Here is a 24,607-nt window from a genome sequence, read left to right on the forward strand (position 1 = left end):
CAGTCCATCTCGACACTTGCCATATGTGGAAAGGCATAGCAGACCATAGTGAATGTTGGGTTTAGGCTCACTGTCCCATGATGCATTGTTTTCTTTTCCAGCATTTCAGGGGCTTCCAACTTTATTTGGCAGCATTTATCCTATAACCTATGCAGTTAATTACTAAGTTCCTAATTGAAGGGAACTCCTGGTTGCCTGACATGCAATATCGGGGTCAGCAACCTATGGCTCGTGAGGGAGTCAAATATGGCAATTTTGAAGCTTGAGCCCAGCCCCCCATTGCTCCCTCCACAGCAGGCAGCCCACGCTGGGGCTACAGCAGGTCTGTGCAAAATACCCTCCACTGGTCGGATCAGGCATGCAGCGGCATCAGGGAGCCCCTGGGCAGACTCCCTTGCCCCTGCACAGAAAAGTAACTGCAGGCTGTTAGCTCACAGTGTGTGAAAAACAAGGAGGGGAGGAGGGTGGTGCCTCCTGGCTGTTACCGCCCCCAGCACAATCCCACTGGCCGTTTCTGGCCAATGGAAGCTGCCTGTTTTAAGAACAGGCTCTCCTGTCCAGATACCTATTCCCAGTTTGCTCCTGCACCCTACTTCCCATCCAAATTCTGCATTCCTATCCCACTCACTGGTAACTCAGTCCCACATACTGGCCTCCTCACTTTTGGCCCCACCTCAGAGCCTGGGGGTGGGCCCACAAAATCTCTAACTCTGGAACCCCAGAAGAGTTAACCTGGCTTGAGACCTTGAACCTCAGTCCTCCCTGCCCTCTGCGGTGTCTCAGTTGGGGGCCACATCAGTGAGTGTTGGAGGTTTTTGAAGGGGGCGGGGAGGGGTTTGCTTCTACTTGTGTGGTTCCTAGCTGATTTTTTTCTGTGGAACAGTGGCCCACAACCCAAAAAAGTTTCCCCACCCTTGCCATAAATAAAGACAATTTGAAACCTTTTGGGCTCGTCTACACTGGCCCCTTTTCCGGAAGGGGCATGTTAATTTCACCTATCGTAGTAGGGAAATCCGCGGGGGATTTAAATATCCCCCGCGGCATTTAAATAAAAATGTCCGCCGCTTTTTTCCGGCTTTTAAAAAAGCCGGAAAAGAGCGTCTACACTGGCCCCGATCCTCCGGAAAAAGCGCCCTTTTCCGGAGGCTCTTATTCCTACTTCAAAGTAGGGTTCAAAGCTCTTATTCCTACTTATTCTTATTCAAAGTAGGAATAAGAGCCTCCGGAAAAGGGCGCTTTTTCCGGAGGATCGGGGCCAGTGTAGACGCTCTTTTCCGGCTTTTTTAAAAGCCGGAAAAAAGCGGCGGACATTTTTATTTAAATGCCGCGGGGGATATTTAAATCCCCCGCGGATTTCCCTACTACGATAGGTGAAATTAACATGCCCCTTCCGGAAAAGGGGCCAGTGTAGACGTAGCCTTTGTGTTGGACATAATATTTTACTTTATTTAAAAATGAAGCCTGTCAGACAAACCCCCAGTTGGGGCCCAGCCCCCATCTGGCTGCAGCATCATAACACTCCTGCACATCCTAGCCCTGAGCCCCTCTTACCCCCACATCGTCATACTCCTGCACCACCCACACACCCCAAACCTATGCCCTGAGCCCATCATATATCCAGTCCCCCTGCCGTGAGCCCCTTATATACCTCAGTCCAAACTCCTGCACCCCCACATCCCTAGCCTCCACCATAAGATTCACAGAAGACAGCCTGCATGTATGCATGAAGCTGGATTTGACCAGTTATAATGTAAACTTCAAAGAAATGCACGAAAAGATGCGGCAGCAGAAGTCCCATTAAATAAATTCTGTGAGTACAATGTTTCATTATGTCAGTTATCAATAATGTTAAGTTGTATATTTTTAGTCCTGCAAATTAGCATTCTTACATGGCTCTTTGTTGACCACTTGCTCTGAATTTTGGTGTAGTATGGCTCTCTGGTTTGAAAAGGTTTCCAACCTCTGTGCTATGTGTTTTGGACAGGCACAATTTGAGATTGCTTTTTGACACTCATGAAACGGCTGCAGATGGACTGACTGTTGCTTTTGAGATCGGGAAATTTCCATTGAATGGTGGGATTGCATCATAAGGTAGCTCTGGGAGATGAGTAGTGACTACAGAATTTTGACTGTAGAAAGCCACCTTCCTGGAACTGTGTGAGACGCTTGCCTCTGCCCTGTGGTGCTAGGCCATCAGAATGAGAGCGGCCCTATTGGTGAAGAAGCAGGTGGTAACAGCTTTGCAGAACCTTATGGCTCCATACTGCTATTGGTTGGTGGCAAATCAATTTGGAGTATGGAGGTTGACCAGTGGATCAATGTTAATGCAAGTGTGCAGGGCAATTAATCGCATCCTGCTCCAAATGACCATAACTTGGAAAATGTGTGAAATAGTAGACAGCTTTGCAGAAATGAGTTTACCTAACACTGAAGGGACATGAGATGTACACATGTTCAGATTTTGACAGCAAACCACCCTGTGACGGAGTACATCAGTAGGAGAGGGTATTTCTCCAGGATGTTTGCAGGTGCTGGTGGATCAATATGGGCATTTCACTGACTTCAGCATGGGGTGGTCCAGGAAGGTGCATGATGCACACATCCTCAGGAATATTGGCCTATACACACAGCTAAAAGTGGAGATTTTCTTTCTAGACCAAAAGATGATAATGGGGGAATGTTGAAATGCTCATAATGATCTTGTGTACTCCTTACAGCAGGGCTGGGGAACCTAAGGCCTGGGGGGCCAGATAACAGCTCCTGAGGCTCAGTGTTCCCCCTCCAGTTTTGGGGAGCCCCTGCTGGTACTCCAGACTCCCCACTAACCTCCCATGGGCCTCAAGCACACAGTCTACTAGCCTGAGCCTGCCTAAGCTCTGGTGTATGAAGGGAATGTGGGGATTGTCTTTCTCCTTCTTGGTTGAAGGTTTGGGGTTTTTTGTTTTTGTTTGTTTTTTTGCTTCTCACCTGTGTCTGGTCCCCCGACTGACTTTTTTTTTTCTGTGGGTCATTTGCCCCCAACCCAACCCTGCCTTACAGCAATTGGCTATGAAACCTTATATGGGTAACCTGGTCAGCAATAGGAAGCAGTTTGGCAGGCTGAATAGGTGCTGGATGACAGTGGAATGTGTCTTTGGTAGTTTTAAAAGTGCACTGGTGATGCCTTAGTTGCAGGTTAGAGCTCAGTGTTGATGGTCATAGGATATTCCCATGGTGTTGTATGTTGAATAATCTGTGAAGCCAACGGTGAAATGTTTGCTTGGGTGGAGTATTGATGCAGACCACTTCATTACTGATTTTGAGTAGTCAACATGCTATTGGGGAGATGGGAGGGGGGGACAATTCAAATCGAGAGGCTTTCAGGCAGCATTTTGAAAATGAGAACCAGTAATGTATATTTCTGAGAGTGGAGCTGCAGTGTTTTATTACATGTAGTTTTCCTAGGAAGCAATAGTGAAATTTGCGGCCTTGCATGCTGGAGTGTAAACAATTAAACTGCTTATATATGTATTCATCATGGCTGCTATCTCAATTTGTAGGAAACAAAGATGTATTACTATTCAGAAACTTTGCTTTTATTGCACAAGAAATCTCACTCACTCACTCACACTCATGCATGCTTGTTAGATCAGGATCTTCTGGTAGATCTTGAAGCCTCTGACAGGTGATCCTAACTGGTTTGGCCACGGGCCAGCACTTCAGCTGCTCCTATTTCCACTGCTGCTCCTCTCCGGTCCTTTACTTTGGAGCTGTTCCCCCAGGAACCTCCAAGCTCAATTCAGAGCCCTTCATGCTCTAAATCTTTTAACCCAAGACCAGAACCTGCACCCCAACCCTCTACCCCAGCCTGGTGAAAGTGAGTGAGGATGGGGGAGGGAAGGAGGATGGAGTGAGCAATGGCGAGGCCTCAGAGAGAGGCGGTGCAAGGAGCAAAATGGAAGTGGGACAAGGATATTTGGGTCTGAGAGAGATCTTGGATTGCACATAAATTCAAAAAGTGATCTTGTGCTTAAAAAGGTTGGAGACCACTGCTGTAAAAGGAGGTACTGGAGAAGGTCAGGATTCAGAGTTGTACGTCCAGCTGTTGTTTTGAAAGTTGTCTGAGAGGTAGAGTGAAGGGTAAACCACGAAGTCCTAGAAAGCAGAAAGATGTGGTTGGTTGAGGTGGAGGAGGCACAGAAGAGAGTTCTGAATGTGCAGCATGCATCTGCTTAGTCTGCAGGATTATTCAGGACTTCGTCTTAATTTTTAAATTGTTCACTCAATAGCATCCTCACAAAGTCTTGTGTGCTTTCTTATTTGGTGGAGATGCACAGCCAATGCTTATGGGATGTTCCTCAAGGGCCACAGCTCCTGAAGCACAAAGAACAATGCGCAAAACCAGGAGTATTAAGTTTACGCACAGGGTTGAAACATTTCAGTAAAATACACTGCTGGTAACCTAATCGTCACTTTTTTTGTCTGGCCATCAGCAAGCATCTCATCAAACACCCAAAGCATGGTGAGATGGGTGGGAGGTACTCTACATGAGGAAAAGAGCAAGGATTGCCTTGCTGCTGATTGTGTGGAAAAATTTAAAATTCTGACACTTTTCTACAGATTTGGGGAGAGGTGGGTCTTTGTCACAGATCTCTTATGAGAGTAAGCAGGGGTACATAGACTCATAGACTTTAAGGTCAGAAGGGACCATTATGATCATCTAGTCTGACCCCCTGCACAGTGCAGGCCACAAAATCTCACCCACCCCTCCTAGAATAATCTTCTCACCTATATCTCAGATATTGAAGCCTTCAAATACTTTGAAGACCCCAAGATGCAGAGAATTCTCTAGCTGTGATCTGTACCCCATGCTACAGAGGAAGGTGAAAAACCTCCAGGGCCTCGCCAATCTACCCTGGAGGAAAATTCCTTCCCGACCCCAAATATGGCGATCAGCTAAACCCTGAGCATGTGGGCAAGACTCATCAGCCAGACACCCAGAAAGTTCTCTGTAGTAACTCCTATCATCCCTCCATTGACCTATTTCCCACTGATAATGAATGGTCAATTAGTTACCAAGATCATGTTATCTCAAACCATCCCCTTCATAAACCCATCTAGTTTAATCTTGAAACCAGATAGATCTTTTGCCCCCACTACTTCACTCCTCTAATGGTTAGAAACCTTCATCTAATCTCAAGTCTAAACTTCCTACTAGCCAGCTTATATCCATTTGTTCTTGTGTCCACATTGGTATTAAACTTAAATAATTCCTCTCCCTCCCTGGTATTTATCCCTCTAATATATTTAAACAGTGCAAGCATGTCCCCCCTCAGCCTTCTTTTGGTTAAGGTGGTAAACAAGCCAAGCTCCCTGAGTCTCCTTTCATAAGACAGGTTTTCCATTCCTCGGATCATCCTAGTGGCCCTTCTTTGTACCTGTTCCAGTTTGAATTCATCCTTCTTAAACATGGGAGACCAGAACTGCACACAGTATTCCAAATGGGGTCTCACCAATGCCTTGTATAATGGCACTAACACCTCCTTATCCCTACTGGAAATACCTCGCCTAATACATCCCAAGATCGTATTAGCCTTTTTCACGGCCATGTCACAATGGCGGCTCATAGTCATTCTATAATCAACCAGGACTCCGAGGTCCTTCTCCTCCTCCGTTACTTCCAACTGATGTGTCCCCAGCTTATAACTAAAATTCTTGTTATTAATCCCTAAATGCATAACCTTACACTTCTCACTATTAAATTTCATCCTATTGCTATCACTCCAATTTACAAGATCGTCCAGATCTTCCTGTATGATATCCCGATCCTTTTCTGAATTGGCAATAGCTCCCAACTTTGTGTCATCTGCAAATTTTATTAGGACACTTCCACTTTTGGTGCCAAGATCAGCAATAAAAAGATTAAATAAAATTGGCCCCAAAACTGATCCCTGAGGAACTCCGCTAGTAACCTTCCTCCAACCTGACAGTTCACCTTTCAGTATGACCCGCTGTAGTCTCCCCTTTAACCAGTTGCTTATCCACCTCTCAACTTTCATATTAATCCCTATCTTTTCCAATTTAACCAATAATTCCCCATGTGGTACTGTATCAAATGCCTTACTAAAGTCGAGGTAGATTAGATCCACTGCATTTCCTTTATCTAAAAAATCTGTTACTTTCTCAAAAAAGGAGATCAGGTTGGTTTGGTACGATCTACCTTTTGTAAAACCATGTTGTAATTTGTCCCAATTGCCATTAGCCTCAATGTCTCTAACTACTTTCTCCTTCAAAATTTTTTCCAGGATCTTACATACTACAGATGTCAAACTAACAGGCCTATAGTTACCCGGGTCGCTTTTTTCCCCTTTCTTAAAAATCGGAACTATATTAGCAATTCTCCAGTCAAATGGTACAACCCCTGAGTTTAGAGATTTATTAAAAATTTTTGCTAATGGACGTGCAAGTTCATGTGCCAGTTCCTTTAATATTCTTGGATGAAGACCATCTGGGCCCCCCAATTTACTCCCATTAAGCTGTTCAAGTTTGGCTTTCACCTCGGATATGGTAATATCTACCTCCTTATCCTCAGTCCCATTTGTTAACTTACCATTATCCCTAAGATCTTCATTAGCCTCATTAAAGACTGAAGCAAAGTATTTGTTCAAATATTGGGCCATTCCTAGATTATCTTTAACCTCCACTCCATCCTTAGTAATTAGTGGTCCTACCTCCTTCTTTTTTTTTTTTTTCCTATTTATATGGCTATAAAACCTTTTATTATTGGTTTTAATTCCCTTTGCAAGGTCCAACTCTACCTGACTTTTAGACTTTCTCACTTTATCCCTACATGCTCTAACCTCAATAAGGTAGCTTTCTTTACTGATCCCTCCCATTTTCCAATCCTTATATGCTTTCTGCTTTTTCTTAATCACCTCTCTGAGATGCTTGCTCATCCAGCTTGGTCTAACACACCTGCCTATAATTTTTTTCCCTTTTCTAGGGATACAGGCTTCTGACAGCTTCTGCAACTTTAACTTAAACTAATTCCAGGCCTCCTCCTCTTTAAGATCCATAATTTCTTTAGTCCAATCAACTTCCCTAACGAATTTCCTTAATTTACTAAAGTTAGCCCTTTTGAAATCAAAAACCCTAGTCTCAGATTTATTTTTGTTTATCCTTCCATTTAATTTAAACTGAATTAGCTCATGATCACTCGAGCCAAGGTTGTCTCCTACAATCATTTCATCTATGAGGTCCTCGCTACTCACCAAAACCAAATCTAAAATAGCATCCCCCCTTGTTGGTTCAGCAACTACTTGGTGAAGGAATTCATCAGCTATCACATCTAGGAAAATCTGAGCCCTATTACTATTGCTAGCACTTGTTCTCCAGTCTATATCTGGAAAGTTGAAATCTTCCATGATTACACAGTTTCCATGAGTATTTACTTCATTAAAAACATTAAAGAGGTATCCATATCCAAATTGGATCCTGGTGGTCTATAACACACCCCAAGCACTATCCCAGGGGAGGATCTGATAGTTTTCTTCCCCAATGTGATTTTTGCCCAAACAGACTCTGTCTTCTCCATTCTATCATTTTTTATTTCTTTACAATCTACCTCTTCTTTGATATACAATGCGACTCCACCACCTTTACCCTTATTTCTGTCTTTCCTAAACAGAACATACCCTTCAATACCTGTACTCCAGTCATGCCTAGTATTCCACCATGTTTCTGTTATTCCTATAATATCTGGTTTCACTTCCTGGACCAATAGCTCTAGTTCCCCCTTTTTGTTACCTCGGCTCCTCGCATTGGTGTACAAATATCTTAATTTTTGCTGTTTGACCTCATTCACATTCTTTACCCAATTTGGCACAGATGTTATACCTCCAATATGACCTATTAGACTAGTATCCACTCCACCCTTCCTCATGTTCATTCTCCTACCCCCAGCTATATCCTTTCTTACTTCGTTTTCCTCCTTCTCAGTGTTAAAATCTGGCATAGAGATTACCTTGGCATCTCCCAACCATCTCCCCCAAATTCCTAGTTTAAAGCTCTCTTAATAAGTTGAGCCAGCCTCCATCCTAGAAGTCTATTTCCCTCCCATGAGGAAGGGTGAAGCCCATCTCTAGAGATCAGTCCTCTGTCCATAAATGCCTCCCAGTGACCATACATCCCAACGCCCTCCTTATAGCACCACTGCCTAAGCCATCTATTGATCATCATAATCCTGTCACATCTTAGTTGCCCTTCTCTAGGAACAGGCAGAATCCCACTAAAGATCACCTGAGCCTCAATTTCCTTGAGCATCCTCCCCAGCCTAGTATAGTCTTCCTTAATTCGTTCCAGTGAGAATCTAGCTGTATCATTTGTTCCTACATGTAGGATGATCAATGGATTCCTTCCTGCTCCCTTAATAATTCTCTTCAACCTCAGTTCCACATCTCGTATCTTAGCACCTGGCAGACAGCACACCCTTCTATTCTCTGGATCAGCTCTGGTTACAGGCCTATCTATTCTTCTCAATAAGGAGTCCCCAATCACATAGACCTGCCTTTTCCTAGTGACAGTGAAATTCTCTGGTCTATCTCTAGCTTCCTCTGGCTGCAAATCCTTACCATTCCTATTTTCCCTTGTAATCCTAACGCTCATTATTGGTGTTGTCTCCATTAAGTCTTCCCCTTTATCTATGGGACTAGCCACTCTTCTCTTCTTCCTTACCCTTCCATCTTCATTATCTGCCTGCTGTACCCCTTCTTCATTTTCCAACTCCACATACCTGTTCTTGAGCTCTGCTCCCTGTGCTGCTCACTTGTGTGTATCTTGGTTCCTGTACAAGTGATTGTGGAATGGTGCAGAAAAGTTTCCTGCAGTGGGGAAGGAACAAAGCAGCTCTCCCAAGGAGCCTTTAACAGAGAATTGCTGAGTACATCCAGGAAATGTTCTTAGAGATCTTTCTGGAGGATTCCCCTGAGATCTCAGCATGCATCAGCACACTGTTCCACAATACTGATTAGCTGCACTGGGAAATGTCCAGCACACAGAGAAGCAGCCAGCCTTGTACATTTCTATACCCTTTGGATAATTTTAATAGAAGGCACCCTTTTCTGAGTAGTTGATAAATTACTACAAATGATGGAAAATAGATATCTGAAACAAAGTATTTGACTTCTTACATTGTAAAGAAATAAAAGTTCTCTGTACTGAAATAATTTCTTTGTTGCAACTTAATTTAAAAGTAAGCAGTTAGATAAATGTTACTTCTAGATCAGGCAAGGTTACTTCTAGTAGACAAGACGCACAGAAATCTGGTCTCATAGAGATCAGAGAACACAGACCTCTTAAAATACCATTGTTTCCTGCAATACTGTTTCTGACAAAAGAGTGCTGAAGGAAGCACAAGTGAAGGCTTTGCTCTTTGGGTAACAATATTGTCTTGTAATATTATTACAAGACTGTAACAGTAATCTTTCAAATTTCATGCTTATGAGACTGGAACATGGGCAAAGTAAAGTTCAGGACATTCTATAGAATTGATCTGTAAACACAGAACTCTAGTTCCTCTTTAACAGACATGTAAGGATAACATGGATTTAAGTTATGTTGTTATCCTTTCATTCTTTTTATGGCATTCTGGGGGATGCTGTGACTCTAATTGAGGTATATTTAATGTTGAAAACTAGGTAGGCTTGGTAATGACCGTTTCATCTTTTGTAGCCAAAAGGAAAAAAAATAAAACAAGACTTACGAAGTTGGCTAATATTGTTAAACAGTGACTTACATATTTGTGTTTGAATGAATGTAGGTTAACAAGAGTTTGTTAATGAAAAGTGCTAATGAAACAAAATCCTTTTCTTCTTGGCATCCTTCCCTGGTGCCCCCCCTCCTCCCCTGTGCTGCTGCCTCTGATAGAGGAAGCAGCGCTGGGGCAGCAGGTGACACTGTGGAGATGGTGCTGGGGGGAACTGGCTTTTAAGCTGGCTCCCTGCAGCTCCTGTTCTCCCCTCCCCGCCTTGCTGCCTCTCTCTCAAAGGCAGCGGGAGGGGGCAATGCGAGTAGTCAGTCAACTAACTGATAAGTCTAGGCTTACTGGTTAATTTAGTAAACTATTTGCTTACATCCCTAGTATATATCAAGTTTATGTCCTTCTTTTAATAGTAAATTGCAAAGTAACAGTAAAGCGATTCATAGTATTCTATAAAGTCTTTGTTGTTTTGTTATGAACATCTGTGCAGATCAATTCAGTCATTAGAAATTTAGATGATCCAAATTCAAATGTGTCTTCTCAAATTGAAATTTTGCAATTTCATTGTTTTCCTCAATCTCATTTTCCACACACAAGGATTTTTTCATCTCTTCCCTGAGCTTTTGGTTCTATTAATACAATCCAATGTAAAATGGGTGGGCAAACTTTTTGGCCTCAAGGCCATATCATGTATGGAAATTGTGTGGAGGGCCAGATCTGGAAGTATGCTCCATCCAACCTCCTGATCCCCCTGGGACTCCTGATTCATCCTCCCTCCCCAGGACCTTGCTCCCATCCAACCACCCCTATTCCTTTGTGACCTCCTGACCACACTGCCCAGAACAGCAACCATGCCACCCAGGAGCTGGGGGAGCTGAGGCTGTGGAGGAGGGGCCAGGGACTAGCCTTTCTGAGTGATGGGATCACTAGCCGCCTTTACTTGCCACACTGGCTGGAAGTTGGGCTGGATGCTTCTGGAAAGCCTGTCCCAACCCTGCTGTTTGGCGGGAGCTCAGGGGCCGGACTCAAGGCTCCGAGGGGCTGGATGTGGCCTGTGGACTGTAGTGTGACTCCTCCTGGTGTAAAATCAACCAAATTGACTTTAAATACCCAATTTTCTAGTATTAGGGGGAAACGTTTGTCTTTAGCTGAATTATTGAAAGATCAACCTAAAATGTTTCGCTAGTACTGGTTAAATACATGAGTGTTCTCTTGGGGTTGGAAATAATTTGACAACCAAAATCACTTCATGAAGTGTTCTTTTAGGACTTTCAGTTAAGCTAGTACTCCAGTAAAATTAACTGTGTACTCATATGCTGCTGATCCCATATTTTCAGAGATTCAATAGTAGTTTAATATGTTCTATAATGACATCCTGAGTTTTAGCAATGGAAAACCCACCAGTGCCAGGAAATCAATACTGCTCCTTAAATTCAGATTGCTAAATTTGCTGCTAAAAATGTTCTGTTTTCAAATTTCTTGATTTAGAAATTTCTAGAGCTGCAAGTTTATCCAGATTATCACATTTGCAGGTGCAATTTTCAGCATGTATTTTTTTTTCCACATAAGCTTATCAATGACCAGTAACCCTGATGTGTGAAAAAAGATCCTTGTTATATAAACATATGTTTATAGAAATGCACACCAGGGCCTAGGGGGGCTAAGTCCTAGTAGATTTTGTGTGCTCCAGCCTAAGGATGTTACAATGCGGTTATCAGACTAATAATATAGTCGATTCAGATTATATCAATTATCAACTATACAATTAGTCAATAGTAGCACTCTTCAGAGCCACAGCAGGGGTAGCTCCAGGAGCCGGCTCAAGCTGGGACTGAGCAGCCCTAGCTCATTCCAGCTCCAGGAGCCACCCATGTTGGGGCTCTGCATTTTAAATGTAGGAAGAGCCCCTGAGCTTTTACTATATTTAAAATGCAGAAGTGCAACGATCAACATGAGGTGGGACAGCTGGAAACTGAATTTTAGAAACCCTTTTTTAAAAAAATCTAGTAAAATCATATTGGGAATATATAACTGCATAATTGTATTAAAGGTGCAATTCACTATCTAATGAATTGCTAATTGTCGTATGTTTTCCTTCAGGTTCGATCTGTGGATGAGATGAATCATGAGTTTCAAGCTCTTGCACTAGAATCTCGGGGAATGGGAGAGGTAAATATTGATAGGCGATTAGAAAATATCATTGGAGGATTGGAAATTCTAATAAGATTTTGCTTGTTTTAGTGTCTTAGCTTGATAGGTGCAGGTTTTGATCTGGGGACAACAATTTTTCGGGCACCTAAAGATGGTATTTACAATATATAACAAATTGGGCTTATCGACTGATATGCTTGGGGAAGAAGAGCTAGTAATGTAGGTTTGTTGACGTGATTGTGAAAAAACTAATTTTTGCTCTTGCTGCTTTCTAAGAAGCTATTTCAACTGACCCAAACCTATGGTGTTGTGGGCTTCTGCAGGATTCCTGGACCCAGAGAAAAATAACACAATTATAAATTTAGTGAAATTAGGTACATTTATTATAGTATACCCTTAGTGTTATGACTTCTTCAATGGGTAACCTTAGTGCTGATGGACCAGCGCATGTGCTATGGCTTAGTGACGAGGAACAAGAGCTTTCTTCCAGAATGAGAGGTGTGAAGATTTAAATAATTTAAAATACTCTGCTGGTTAAAAATATCCTTTTCCTTCAAATAGGGATGTGAAAGTGTAATAGTGTACATGGTTAACCGATGAGCCTGGGCTCATCAGTTCACATTCATGGTTAAGCCAGCCCCCTCTCTCTCCTCCCCCCCCATCCCCACCCGCCCACTGCTGCCTGCTAAATCAGGCGGCTTGCTCTTCTCAATCTCAGTAAAATTTATCTGTCTTTGAAAAGTTGAATTTATTTTGAGTCATGTTCTCAGATTTTACTAGTTAAGTCTCCAAAAATGACTGTAGCGTAAAACTTTGGTATTAGATGCAAATGTGAGTTATTTTGCAAATGTGCACTTTGTATGCTGTTTTGTAGGTTATGCCACATCACTTGAAGACAATGAAAAGAAGTACGGTTTGGCTAACACCCACTTAAAAATCACCAAAATAAACAAATCTGTGGATATGTTCTATTTTATTATGAACTTAATCACCAGTGTGACTGAAGTCTGTTTTTGATAGGAGAAAGAGTTGGTAGCTAGGTTGGCAGAAGAATTCTTCCGTCATCCAAGCTTCGTCTACACTGATGGTTAGGTTGATTTAGCTACAATGCTCTGGTGTTGATTTTTTACACACAGGAGTGACATAGATAGGACCTAACTTTTTAGTGTATGCCAAATGTAACACTTCTATAGTGTTGTTGTTTTTGGTTTTTTGGGGTGTTTTTTGGTAAAGTGTAATGTTATGCTCCCAGAATACATGAAAAACTATATTTTTTTAAAAAATCCAAATTTTTGTTTCTAGTGTTGCTATTTATCATGACAATTTGTTGGCAGTCCTTCAGCTAGCTTTCAGTCTGTAAATGTGGTCATATCTAAACAAATTAATTAGTTTGAGTAAGACTGAATAATGTGTTTAGCCAAATATCATTTCGTTCCCTTCATTCACTTACATGCTACAGTGCAATGTTGCTTTACTTAGGAAGAAAACAAGATTAAAAGAAAAGTTTTCTACATAAAAAATACATTGTATTGCAGACGTCTTCCTCTTTTGGTCTCCTGAAAATTGAGTACCATTTTTAGCTGTGACTCCAGACTTATTCTTTGCAGTTTTACCTCTGACCTTACTCCTTTCTATATCTTCCACTTTCCGACCACAGCTCCTGCTTTTTAATTTCACAGGCTTTCTCCTCTTCCCCCAGTTTGTCACCCATTAGCCATTCTCTTGTGGTCCATTTTAGGATCCCAATCTCTAGGTTAGGAAGCAGTGCTGTGTAGTAAATGCTAGACCTAAAAAGAAGAAAAAAGGATGAAAGTACATATCAGTAACTTGAGGATTAAAGGGGGAAAACCTTGCAGGAGAGCCAATGAAGCAAGCTAGTGGCAAGCAAAGAAAAAATTGGTCAAACTGCTATTGGAACACTGTGTCAAGTTCTGGTGTCGGCACTCTAAAAAGGATATTGGAAAAATTGGAGAAGGTTCTGAAAAGAAATACAAGAATAGGTTGGCTGGAATACGCTCCTTAAAATGAAACTAAGAGTATAGTCTGTTTAGCTTATTGAAAAGCAGCTTGAGATAACATGGCAGTGGTGGCAGAGGAAAAGATGTTACTGGAGAGCACAGTTAATCTTGTAGATAGACATAGCAAGGTCCAATGGCTGGACACTGATGTTGGCAAAGTTCAAACTGTCATTTTTAATATTGAGGCTGACTAAAATACTGAAATGTTTACCCAGGAATACTGTTAATTTTTTCATCACTTGGAGTCTTTAATGAAGTTTAAATGTTTTTCTGAAATATATGCTTGTGTTAAAGCACTGGGTTAGATGCAGGAATCACTAAATGAATGGCCTGTTTTGCCTTTGCTTCGCGGTTACACAGCAGAATGGATGACATGCCAACAATAGAAGTGCAGACTGCTCTTTCAGAGGTGTTCTTCCGGGTGCCATATAAGAAATAACAGATGGTCATTTGTTTGGGCTGCTTATGCCCTTAGCTAGTTACTTGTTATATAACCAGAGTTTATTTAAGATGGACAACACAATGCATACTTAGCCATCAGCAATTGGGAAGAACTAGGTCAGTCCCCCCTCTTTAGGGAAGATTAAGCCCTATTAACTTAGGCAGGAAAAAATCCTACCTATGTACTTCCATTCTCTGAGGGCAAACTCAGTGGTGGAGTTAAATTGTCACTACATAAAATCCAGCAAAATGTAGTATCTAACTGTTGACGTGGCCTCAGACAAATTTGAGTAACCTAAAATACATCTTTTTGCATCCTAAGATCAATTGTAAAGCAATTTGCTTGTCACAAAGAGCAGAAGCCCATGGGCATGCTATACTAACCATTCCTGAAATACCTTCTTAATGACTTTTCTGCATCTTCGCTCATAGGCAGGGCTCTGCAAAAGATCAGGTTTGTCCACTTCTTGGTTCTCTTCTAGTTTTTAAGCAAAGTAAGATGTGATAGGATAAGAGTCACGGTCCTCTCCTGGATTGGTAACTGGTTAAGAGATAGGAAACAAGGGGTAGGGATAAATGGTCAGTTTTCAGAATGGAGAGAGGTTGATACTGGTCCCATTATGGTCTGTACTGGAACCAGTACTGTTTAGTATATTCATAATTGATCTGGAAAAAGAGGCAAATAGTGAGGTAGCAAAGTTTTGTATCATCTGCAGATTACTTAAGATAATTAAGTCCAAAATAGACTGTAAGGAGTTATAAGGAGATCTCACAGAATTGGGTGACTGAGCAACAAAATGGCAGGTGAAATTCACTGAAAAGCATAATCCCAACTATGCATATAAAATAATGGGGTCTAAATCAGCTGTTACCACTGATTTAGATCTTGGAGACATTGTGAAAACATCTGAAAACATCGGTGCATCACAGTAAAAAAAGGCTAACAGTGCTGGGAATCATTAAAGAAGGCATAGGTGATAAAATGGAATTATTCAGAGGTAATATGATATTTTCTGTGGTACACACATCTTGAATACTGCATGCGGATCTGATTGTCCCATCTCAAAAAAGATGTATTGACGTTGGAAAAGGTACAGGAAAGGGCAACAAAAATGATGGGAAAGCTCCTCCATGCCTCCAAATAAGGAGAGAATAATAAGACTAGAACTTTTCAGCTTGGAAAAAAGACAACTAAGGGGTATGTGGTAGAGGTCTTTCAAATCATGATTGTGTGGAGAAAGTAAATAAGAAATTGTTATTTACTCCTCATAACACAAGAACTGTATGTCACCAAATGAAATTAATAGGAGGAAGGTTTAAACCAAAAGAAGTATTTCTTCATGCAAAGCATGGTCAGCCTCTGAAATCTTGGCTGGAGGATGGAGTGAAGGCCAATACTATAACAAGATTTAAAAAAAGAACGAGGTACCTAGAAGATAGCTTATCAGTAGCTATTAGCTAGTAAGGGCAGCGATGCAGAACCTTCTCTGAAGTGTCGCCAGCCTCTGCCAGAAGCTGGGAATAGATGATTTGAGATGGATCACTTGATGATTATCTGTTCTGTTCATTCCCTCTGAAGAACCTGCCATTGTCAAAAAAAAAAAAAAAAAAAAAAAAGGACATTGGGCCAGATGGACCATTCGTCTGACCCAATTTAGACTTTATTATATTCTGGCTGCTGTTCTTGATGAAACAGTCTACCAGTAGATAGTACTCCTTTGTTTGGCAGAAATCCTGCACACACTGTCAGGGATAAATAAATGTGATTCCAGTCTTTCCTCACTAAGGTTTTCTATCATGCCTGTCTGACCTTCAGCTGGATAATAAGTCGTATATAAATAACTTCATTGAAGAGGACACAGAATAAACACACTAGAAGTGTATGACAATTTCATGACTTGGTCACATCCTGATTTAATCTGCTCTATTCTGCTCATCAGTTTTTGGCAGCTTTTATCTTAACCAGAAGAATCTCTGAACTAAATGATCGTATTCATGCTGCCTGTTGGAAGTGCCACTTTCTTTTTCCACAAACACACTTTTCTCCCCTACATGTTTCCATAAAATGACTATTTCCTTTCTGCCCTATCCTAGGACATTCAAAAGAAAGGCAGTGTGGTGCCTCTATAGACATAAATACAGGATTTAAAGCTAGAATGGGGGCCACTAGATCAAGTTTGTAAGCTATTAAATTTCATTCAGTAACTCTGTATTGAGGAATGCTGCATGGTCTTTGATGTACTTCTCCATCCTTTAAGATCTGAATACGTCAGAAACACTGATTCTTAAGAGTTTTACAATTTGATATTTTTTCCATTTTTAAATAAAAAAAATCATGTTTTATCACAACACTGTGAAATTTAAGTCTGCCACAGACAGAAGCTGCTCCAGCTGGGATGCCGGAATAGCCCCTGCCTGCAGTGGGCCATCCGCAGGTCTGGAGCAAGGTGGGGAGCTGCTCCAGCACCCACTGATTAAACTTTCACATCCCTAATCCTGAAATTCTAATTTTGAATTGGAGCAGTGTAATATGAGCAAACCATATCACAAAGGGGAATGACTGACATTTGGAACCCATACTCTGTAGATCGCTGGTCAAATATGATAGGTTGGTAATAATCTAGAGGCAGATGATCTGCCATCAGCAGATAGTGGCTTATCTGAAGGTTGTAGACTTGGTTCATTTCCAAATTAACGCAATGACGACATGAAAACTACCTCTGGTACTCTTATCTAGGCTGAAAGGCCAAAATTTTGCTTCATGGTGGAAACCAGAATGTCACCTTTAGAGATGCAACCTGCTTAGGTGAGGGTTTGAAGAACATTCGTGTATTAACATTGGGAAGCTGGCATAGTTACTGTTCATTCTATATGTATTCTGGGTAGCTATAGTACTTGGGTTGCCAGCTGAGCTTCTTTTGTGTGTATTTAAACACTGTTTTTCATTTTTTAAATGTTTAAATGTAATTGGTTTTTTTTGGAACAGTTAACATCTATAGAATTAATTAAATAACTAGATTTCTTGTTTTACTTATGGAGCATATCCCCCTTGGGTGTGCTGTTAATATTTTTGGTTATTTATAAGAACTATTGGGGTAGTTTTTGGCTATTGTAAATGAAGTAACTTCCCCTCTTAAATAGCTTTTACCTGCCAAAAAGTTTTGGGAACCTGATGATTCAGCAAAAGATGGACAAAAAGGGATATTCCTTGGTGATGAGTGGAGAGAGACTGCATGGGGAACTCCTCGTAAGTGATTGTGATATGCATTTAAAGATGATTCCTGTTAACTAACTATTGTTTCAAAATAAGTTTTATAAAACTGTGGACATGCATTAAATTTTAAATTGTTTTCCCTCATGTTAATTCTGAGAAACCTATAATGAACAAATGACAATGGTATGCCAGTAACACTTGTCTCAACTGATTAAAAAAAAAGATTTTTTTATTAAATATAGTCAGTTATAACTTTTTAAAAGAAAAATGAAACTGGCTTTGTATTTAATTGTAATATTCTGGGTTTGCTTAATATGTTCCTCTTTATGAAATGTTAACAACTTATACAATTTATACTGTAAAGTACAGATTAGTAATTTTTTTTTTTTTAAACAGACCATTCTATGTCCCAGCCTATTATGGTACAGAGAAAGCCTGGACAGGGTTTTCATGGAAACAGTGAAGTAAATGCTGTATTGTCTCCTCGATCAGAGAGTGGTGGCCTTGGAGTGAGCATGGTAGAATATGTATTAAGTTCCTCTCCAGCAGATAAATTGGATTCCCGGTTTAGGAAAGGAGCTTTTGTAAGTAATCTAATGTTTTAAGCACAGCAGTGCTATGAATTCTTGTACATAGTTACTTTTTGTATTGTATTTTTCCTTCCTTTTATTTGAGCAATGTGTAGTTCTTACACATCTGTTTTCCTTAGTTGAAAGGTCTTAACATGAAGGGGCTAGGGAGAAGCATTTGGGGAGTTCTTGGCTTTGAATAAATATCTCAGAAAAAAATTATTGCATTTCTTTACCAATCACTTCAAATCCAGGCAGAAAAATACTGTACAAATCACTGGTGAGTTATAAAAGCTTTTAACTATCTATATTTAAAACGAAATATAAAATTGGCCTTTTAAGCTTCATATTATTAGATCTTGAAAACACTTATTTGACCTTTATTTAACAGTATATAGTGATCTAAATTGTGGTGTCATTGCTTTACCAGCACCGCTATAGTTAAGGTTGAGTTACTTTTCTTTTATAAATCCTGGCAATGCCCTTTTATGTTTTAACAATTATTAATTGCATGTGGTTGAAACTTCATAAACAAGTTACCTACCAAATGCAATTTCATTTCAAACACAATGTTTGTATTTTTACATGCACTGTAGTGTAGAAGTAGGTCATCTTATGGTGCTCCTTTTGTGCTGTTCAATATTCAGAATCAAACAGATTCTTTTTCCTTAGGGCACTAGAGATGCTGAAACAGATGGACCTGAGAAAGGAGATCAGAAAGGAAAGGCTTCTCCATTTGAGGAGGACAAAAACAGAGATCTTAAACAAGGAGATGATGAGGATGTTACTAAAATAAATGGCAGAGGTTTGCCAAATGGAATGGATGCCGATTGCAAAGATTTTAAGTAAGCTTTTAACTGTTTCTCAAGAAGACGAGCATATCTCTTTAGGGATACCTGCAGTTCTGGTTTGTGTCAGATTCAAACATTTATTCAGCTGTAGATTGATTCTTCTATCTCACATCCTCCCCCTCCTGCTGTGCCATGTTGCTTACAATTTCATTAGCTCGTGTGTCATTTTTCATGAGAGAGAAGTTCATCTTAAATTTAGTGATTTTTTTTTTCCAAAATAAATTACCTGCAAAAGGCAGTGTGTAAGATGTATTAAAGGGGGCTTTAGGCTTTTATCTATTTAATAAATCATGAACTAAATTACTTTTTCTGACTTTTTCTTCTTAAACTTCATAACTTTCACATTTGGCTAATGTTCAAGAGTTAGTCCTGCAGAATTTTAATATAACCTTTACTTTTTGCTATTGCATCCTTCCACTGTATAATTTGTTGGAAACTCAATTGAGTTTGCTCACACACTTCATCCTCTTTGACCACCATGATGTGATGCGAGCTCCCTTCTTAGCTAGTCAGCACCATTCTTAATGCTGACAAGAATGACATTTACTCAAGGTTCTTTTGTTTTAAAAGAAAACCATTGATCCCGCTCATAACAGCCCAGTCAATCCTCACAAGTAGCCACCCTATTTTATCTAATATTTAATTAAACCTTGAATCTGGTATTTGCAAGGTACCAATCAATTTGGTATCTAAATACCTGTCTAATGAATCCTTGATAATTAACATAAACGTTGATAAGACAGGAAAATGGGGGCATGCAAACCTTGAGTTAAAGATTGTCATTGTCATCTTTAACTGTTAATATTTTTTTCTTGCTCTAAAATTGAACCTATATATTTAAATGTTTGCTTGATTTTAATTTTATTTTTTAAATGTTAGAAGGTTAAGGAAATGCATATTTACCCTGGAATAAAAATGGATCCTTCAGACCCATTTCTAGGCTTTTGGATAAATAAATGATCATCTATATTAAAAAATACTAACCCTAAAAAATACTAAAATAATAAACGTCAATTATAACACAAGAGAAACCCAAACACATTGTGTATCTGAAAAGCGACTGTCACTCATTTGGAATGCATGCATGCTGCAGTAGCAAAAATAAAACGTTTTTTCAATTGTAATAAATTGTAAATTACATTTGTAATAAATTGTCTACTGTGCATGCAGATTAGATTAATTATAGTCTGTGTTGTCATTACTTTTGATTATTTAAAGAAAAACAAACTATTAAAAACTTAATGGTTTTCAAATGATTTTTTTTAGGAATTACATTTTATTTGCATAAGTGCAAAAAAGCATCCAAAACCAGTAAACCTCTCAAGAAATAATAGACAAGGCTATATAACTAAACTGGCCAATTTGAAGCAGAGTTATAAATCCCTGAAAATAGAGGTTTATAATTGAACTATTGACCCAACTTTAACTATAGCAACACAATAGCACCACCATAAGGAGCAAACCTATCCTAACTATGTTTTTAAATGTTTGTCCTGTTCTTCTTGTATTTCATGATATTTATATTAAAACAGTGTTTTGAATTAATTTGAAGTATGGGTTTTCTTCCTGTATAAGTGAAATGGATATTGAAATAACTGATAAATGAAACTTTAGTTTCTTTGGTCCCTAGCTTTGTTGCCCTAGTGCAGCAGTGTCCAAAATTTTTTCAAAGAGGGCCAGATTTGATTAAGTGAACATGCGTGAGGGCCGACCATTTTGCCTGACATTCTTTGAACCATTAAAATTAAATGCAAATTAACTATTTTATGCAAAGTTTATTGCAAACGGCATACTTTTCATTTAGTCACATGGATGACAAATCTAAACAGGTGTTAAATCACTCTGCCTTTCATATCTGAAGGCCAGATGAAAAAAAAATCTAGGAAGCTGAAATATATGTCAGGAACATTGTAAAGTACATTACATATTATTGGTAATAAAGGTTGTCTGTCAACTTTTAAGTTAAAAAAATATGAACAGGAACATAACACCAAGTATACATGTTGTGTCCAAATATATTTATAACTGATTTAGACCAACTGACATTAACTGAGATTTTACAATGTATTCATCTCAATACATATGGATTCGTTGGGGGCCATAAAAGATAGATATTGACAAATTACCTGTGGGGCTGTATTAAACCGGAACACGGGCCGCAATTGGCCCGCGGGCCGGACTTTGGACATGCCTGCCCTAGTGTCACAGGAAAAGAAAAAGCAGTGCTAAGTGGTTTTTAATGCATAACCTGGGTTTGGAGCCAGACTGGGTTACGAACAGATAAGAGTCCCCTGGATTCCTAAATAAATATAAGTGTGCTGTGGTATTGCTTTTTGTCACCATCAGAGCACTAGAGTGTCTAACTATCTGTGTTCTAGATTGAACCAGTTTGTTGAAAAGAGACGCTTTATAGCGTTCTTTCTTTCCTTCAAAAGAAGACAGGCTTCTGGATTTTTTTAATTTTTTTTTTTTAAATAATGAAAAGTTCAGGATTATTTATGTCTGCAGATTTTCTGGAGGCACCATGCATTTATTTCAGTGAGATTTAAACCTTTGAGTGCTGTAAAAATGAGAGAAGTAGGACAGACACATTTTCTAAATGGGAGCACAGTAGGGTGCTTTTAGTGTGCAGTAGATTTGAACCCCAGCTTGCCAGGCACTAACTTGCCATCTAGATGAGCCCTTACAGTTGATCCGTAAAAAAACCAACAAATGGTCTGGTAGCGCTTTATAGACTAACAAAACATGTAGATGGTATCATCAGCTTTCGTGGGCACAGACATCTACATGTTTTTTTTAGTCTATAAAGTACTACCAGACCATTTGTTGTTGTTTTTTCTATACAGATCAACTGCTTCAGGGGGTAGCCGAGTTAATCTGTAGTTTGTCATTTGAGCCTTATGAGCTTGGAGATATTTTCCAGTGGGCTTCATAATGCACGTAAAATAATAAAGCTAAAGATGATCTTTCGACTTAGGTCACCTTTATATGCCTGTTAAATTGCTTACAGCAAATCTTCTGTCTTAGTCATATTTGTAAACATTTTCATGTTTTAAAAGATTCTCCTTCAGCAGATTTTAATATGCTTTATATAGAATTGATTTATTTATCAAGGCTGTAAGAGGCTGTCTTTTAATTTCCTCTGTGCAGTCGTACTCCTGGAAGCCGACAAGCCTCCCCAACAGAAGTAGCTGAGCGCTTGGGTCCTAACCCTAACTCCACAGAAGGATTAGGTTCACTTCCCAATCCTACAGCCCACAAACCTCTGGTAGAAGACTTTTCAAACACAGAAACTCAGAATCTGGATGCCATGGAACAAGTTGGTCTTGATTCTTTACAATTTGACTATCCTGGTAATCAGGTACAAATGGACTCCTCAGGAGCTACTGTAGGACTCTTTGACTACAGTTCTCAACAGCAGGTTAGTGCTGTGCTTATAGAACTGTTGAGAATGTGGTTAAAATGTTCTGTGGTTTGAAGATGTTGCAGTTTGGTTTTGTTCTTGATTATTTAACTTAAGCATAACATGCTTGCTGTATTTCACCTTATTAAACTCCTATACTTGAGAGAGACTAGGATGGGAACTAATAAGTGTACTTAAATTTCCATATAAAATATATTGTGCACAACTTTCCAACCCGTCAGAAGACGTTTATAGTATTTTATATGTAAAGTCTAAACTTGGAAGTGTGCCTCACATCTTTAAATTGAAAACTTGAATGTTTATGTATCATAGCTTTTCCAGAGGACTAATGCTCTAACTGTCCAGCAGTTAACAGCCGCCCAGCAGCAGCAGTACGCATTGGCTGCAGCTCAGCAGCCACACATAGGTAAGATATTGATAATGCATAAATATTTAGAAGCCTGTGACGAAAAAATTGACATGGTATTATTTTGCTAGGCTGCTTTCAGGTTACTAAACATCAAATCTAATTCAAGTTTACTGGTATATGGTGTTCTAATTAGTTAATTAATGGGAAATAGTAAATGCATTGTGCCTACTCTGTATAACTGAGTCTAAAATTGAGCTTGCAATCTTATGTTTCCTCTACCTAAATTTTTGCCTACCACACTTTTGTGTTTGACTGAAAATTAGTTTTACTTATGTAGAACTCTATATTGAAAATATGGATGAGATTAAAATGGGAAATGCGCTTATATTCTTTCTCTCTGTCCCCAAATATATAAGTAAAATATTTTTCCTGCGGGATGACAGAATGACATCATCATGTCACTGCATCCTGCTGCCCACCTCAGCTGCACAGCCTCTCCCCTCCCTAGTATCCCCGACCCAGGAGCTCTGACCACGTGACTACTCTCTGAAATGTGTGTGTGTGGGGGGGGGGGGGGTGTTAGGGTTGCGCCCTCCTGGAGCAGTGTTCTCCTGGCTCTGGTCCCCACCCCGCCCAGCTCATGCACCTGCTGCACAGCTTTGCTCTGTGTTGCCTGGGCCCAGCCACAGCGCTTGGGGGCCATACTTCAGGTCTCCTCCCAAGCAAGCAGCTCTGGCATGTGCTGGTGACCCAGCAGCACCCCAGCTGCTCTGCCCCAGGCGTCCCCAAGTTAGCCGCTGCTGAAACTGACCAGCGGCTGACTACAGGAAGCCCGAGGCAAAGTTGCTCTGCCTCCGGGCTTCCTGGAATCAGCTGCTGATCAGTTTTAGCAGCAGCAGATTTGGGGATGCCTGGGGTTCTTAAGTTGAATCTGTATGTAAGTCAGAACTGGTGTCCAGATTCAGCCACTGTTGAAACTGATCAGTTTCAGCAGCGGCTGAATCTGGATGCCAGTTCTGACTTACATACAGATTCAACTTAACAAACCTTCAGTCCCTATCTTGTACGTAACCCGGGGACTGCCTGTAGTTTGATTCATTTAAGGTTTTTACTGTATTTGACTATACTTTCTTTTACATAAGTGCCACTCTCACCAACATAATCTCCTATCATTCCTATATATTTTGTACTCTTGTTAATGTCCCATTGATTAGCATTTTTCTACCAGGTTTTTTATGCTTATTATATCAATATCCTCATTTAATAACACACTCAAGTTCACCCATCTTAATATTGAGACTATAAATACTTGTAAAATTTAACAATATTTAGTTGTCTGTTTTCATGTGACCTAAGTGAATGGAATTAGGGCAGACACTTTTGTGATGAGAAAAATTGAAAGTAATTATTTCTCTGCTACTTTGTCTTCACTTTAAAACATCAGGTAAATGGTTACCCAGTGAGCCTGAGCTTATAGGTGTTAATCCTCCTAGTTCCATGAAAGCTCCCCCACCCACCACCACCTTCTGCTGCTGCGTCTGTATTAAAAAAAGCAGGTGGGAGCCAGCTTAAAGCCGGCTCTCTTCTTGTATAGGCTCCTGCAGAGCTGCCTCTTCTCTCCACCCTCCTATTCCCTCCATATCAGAGGCAGCAGCACAGGAGGTGGGGGAGTGCAAGTGGCTCAGCAGGAGCCAGTATGTGCAGGAAGCGGGCTTAAAAGCTGGCTCCCGACACCGGAGCTGCCTTCCTCCGCATGTAAATGTATACCTGCTGAAAATTTTAACATTCTTAGTTGTGATACAATGGGGCCTGAGAGCTGCATGGGAGTGGTAGATTAGAGGTTTATAAGCCCTA

At 40.2% G+C, this 24,607-nt stretch overlaps 1 protein-coding gene across 7 annotated transcripts in view; it reads left to right on the forward strand.

Annotated features, from left to right (window-relative positions):
• Positions 1-24,607, forward strand: part of PUM2 (pumilio RNA binding family member 2) — a 128,913-nt gene that overhangs the window by 48,775 nt on the left and 55,531 nt on the right. For all 7 annotated transcript variants that reach the window (XM_006137572.4, XM_075923436.1, XM_075923433.1 and 4 more), the window contains 6 exons: positions 11,837-11,905; positions 17,488-17,593; positions 17,957-18,144; positions 18,802-18,974; positions 22,131-22,401; positions 22,717-22,810. In XM_006137572.4, coding sequence (XP_006137634.1) covers positions 11,855-11,905; positions 17,488-17,593; positions 17,957-18,144; positions 18,802-18,974; positions 22,131-22,401; positions 22,717-22,810 — 883 coding nt within the window. In that variant the 5' untranslated portion in view covers positions 11,837-11,854. The remainder of the gene's footprint in view (positions 1-11,836; positions 11,906-17,487; positions 17,594-17,956; positions 18,145-18,801; positions 18,975-22,130; positions 22,402-22,716; positions 22,811-24,607) is intronic.

Source organism: Pelodiscus sinensis, chromosome 3, assembly GCF_049634645.1.
Source record: "Pelodiscus sinensis isolate JC-2024 chromosome 3, ASM4963464v1, whole genome shotgun sequence".
NCBI lineage: Eukaryota > Metazoa > Chordata > Testudines > Trionychidae > Pelodiscus > Pelodiscus sinensis.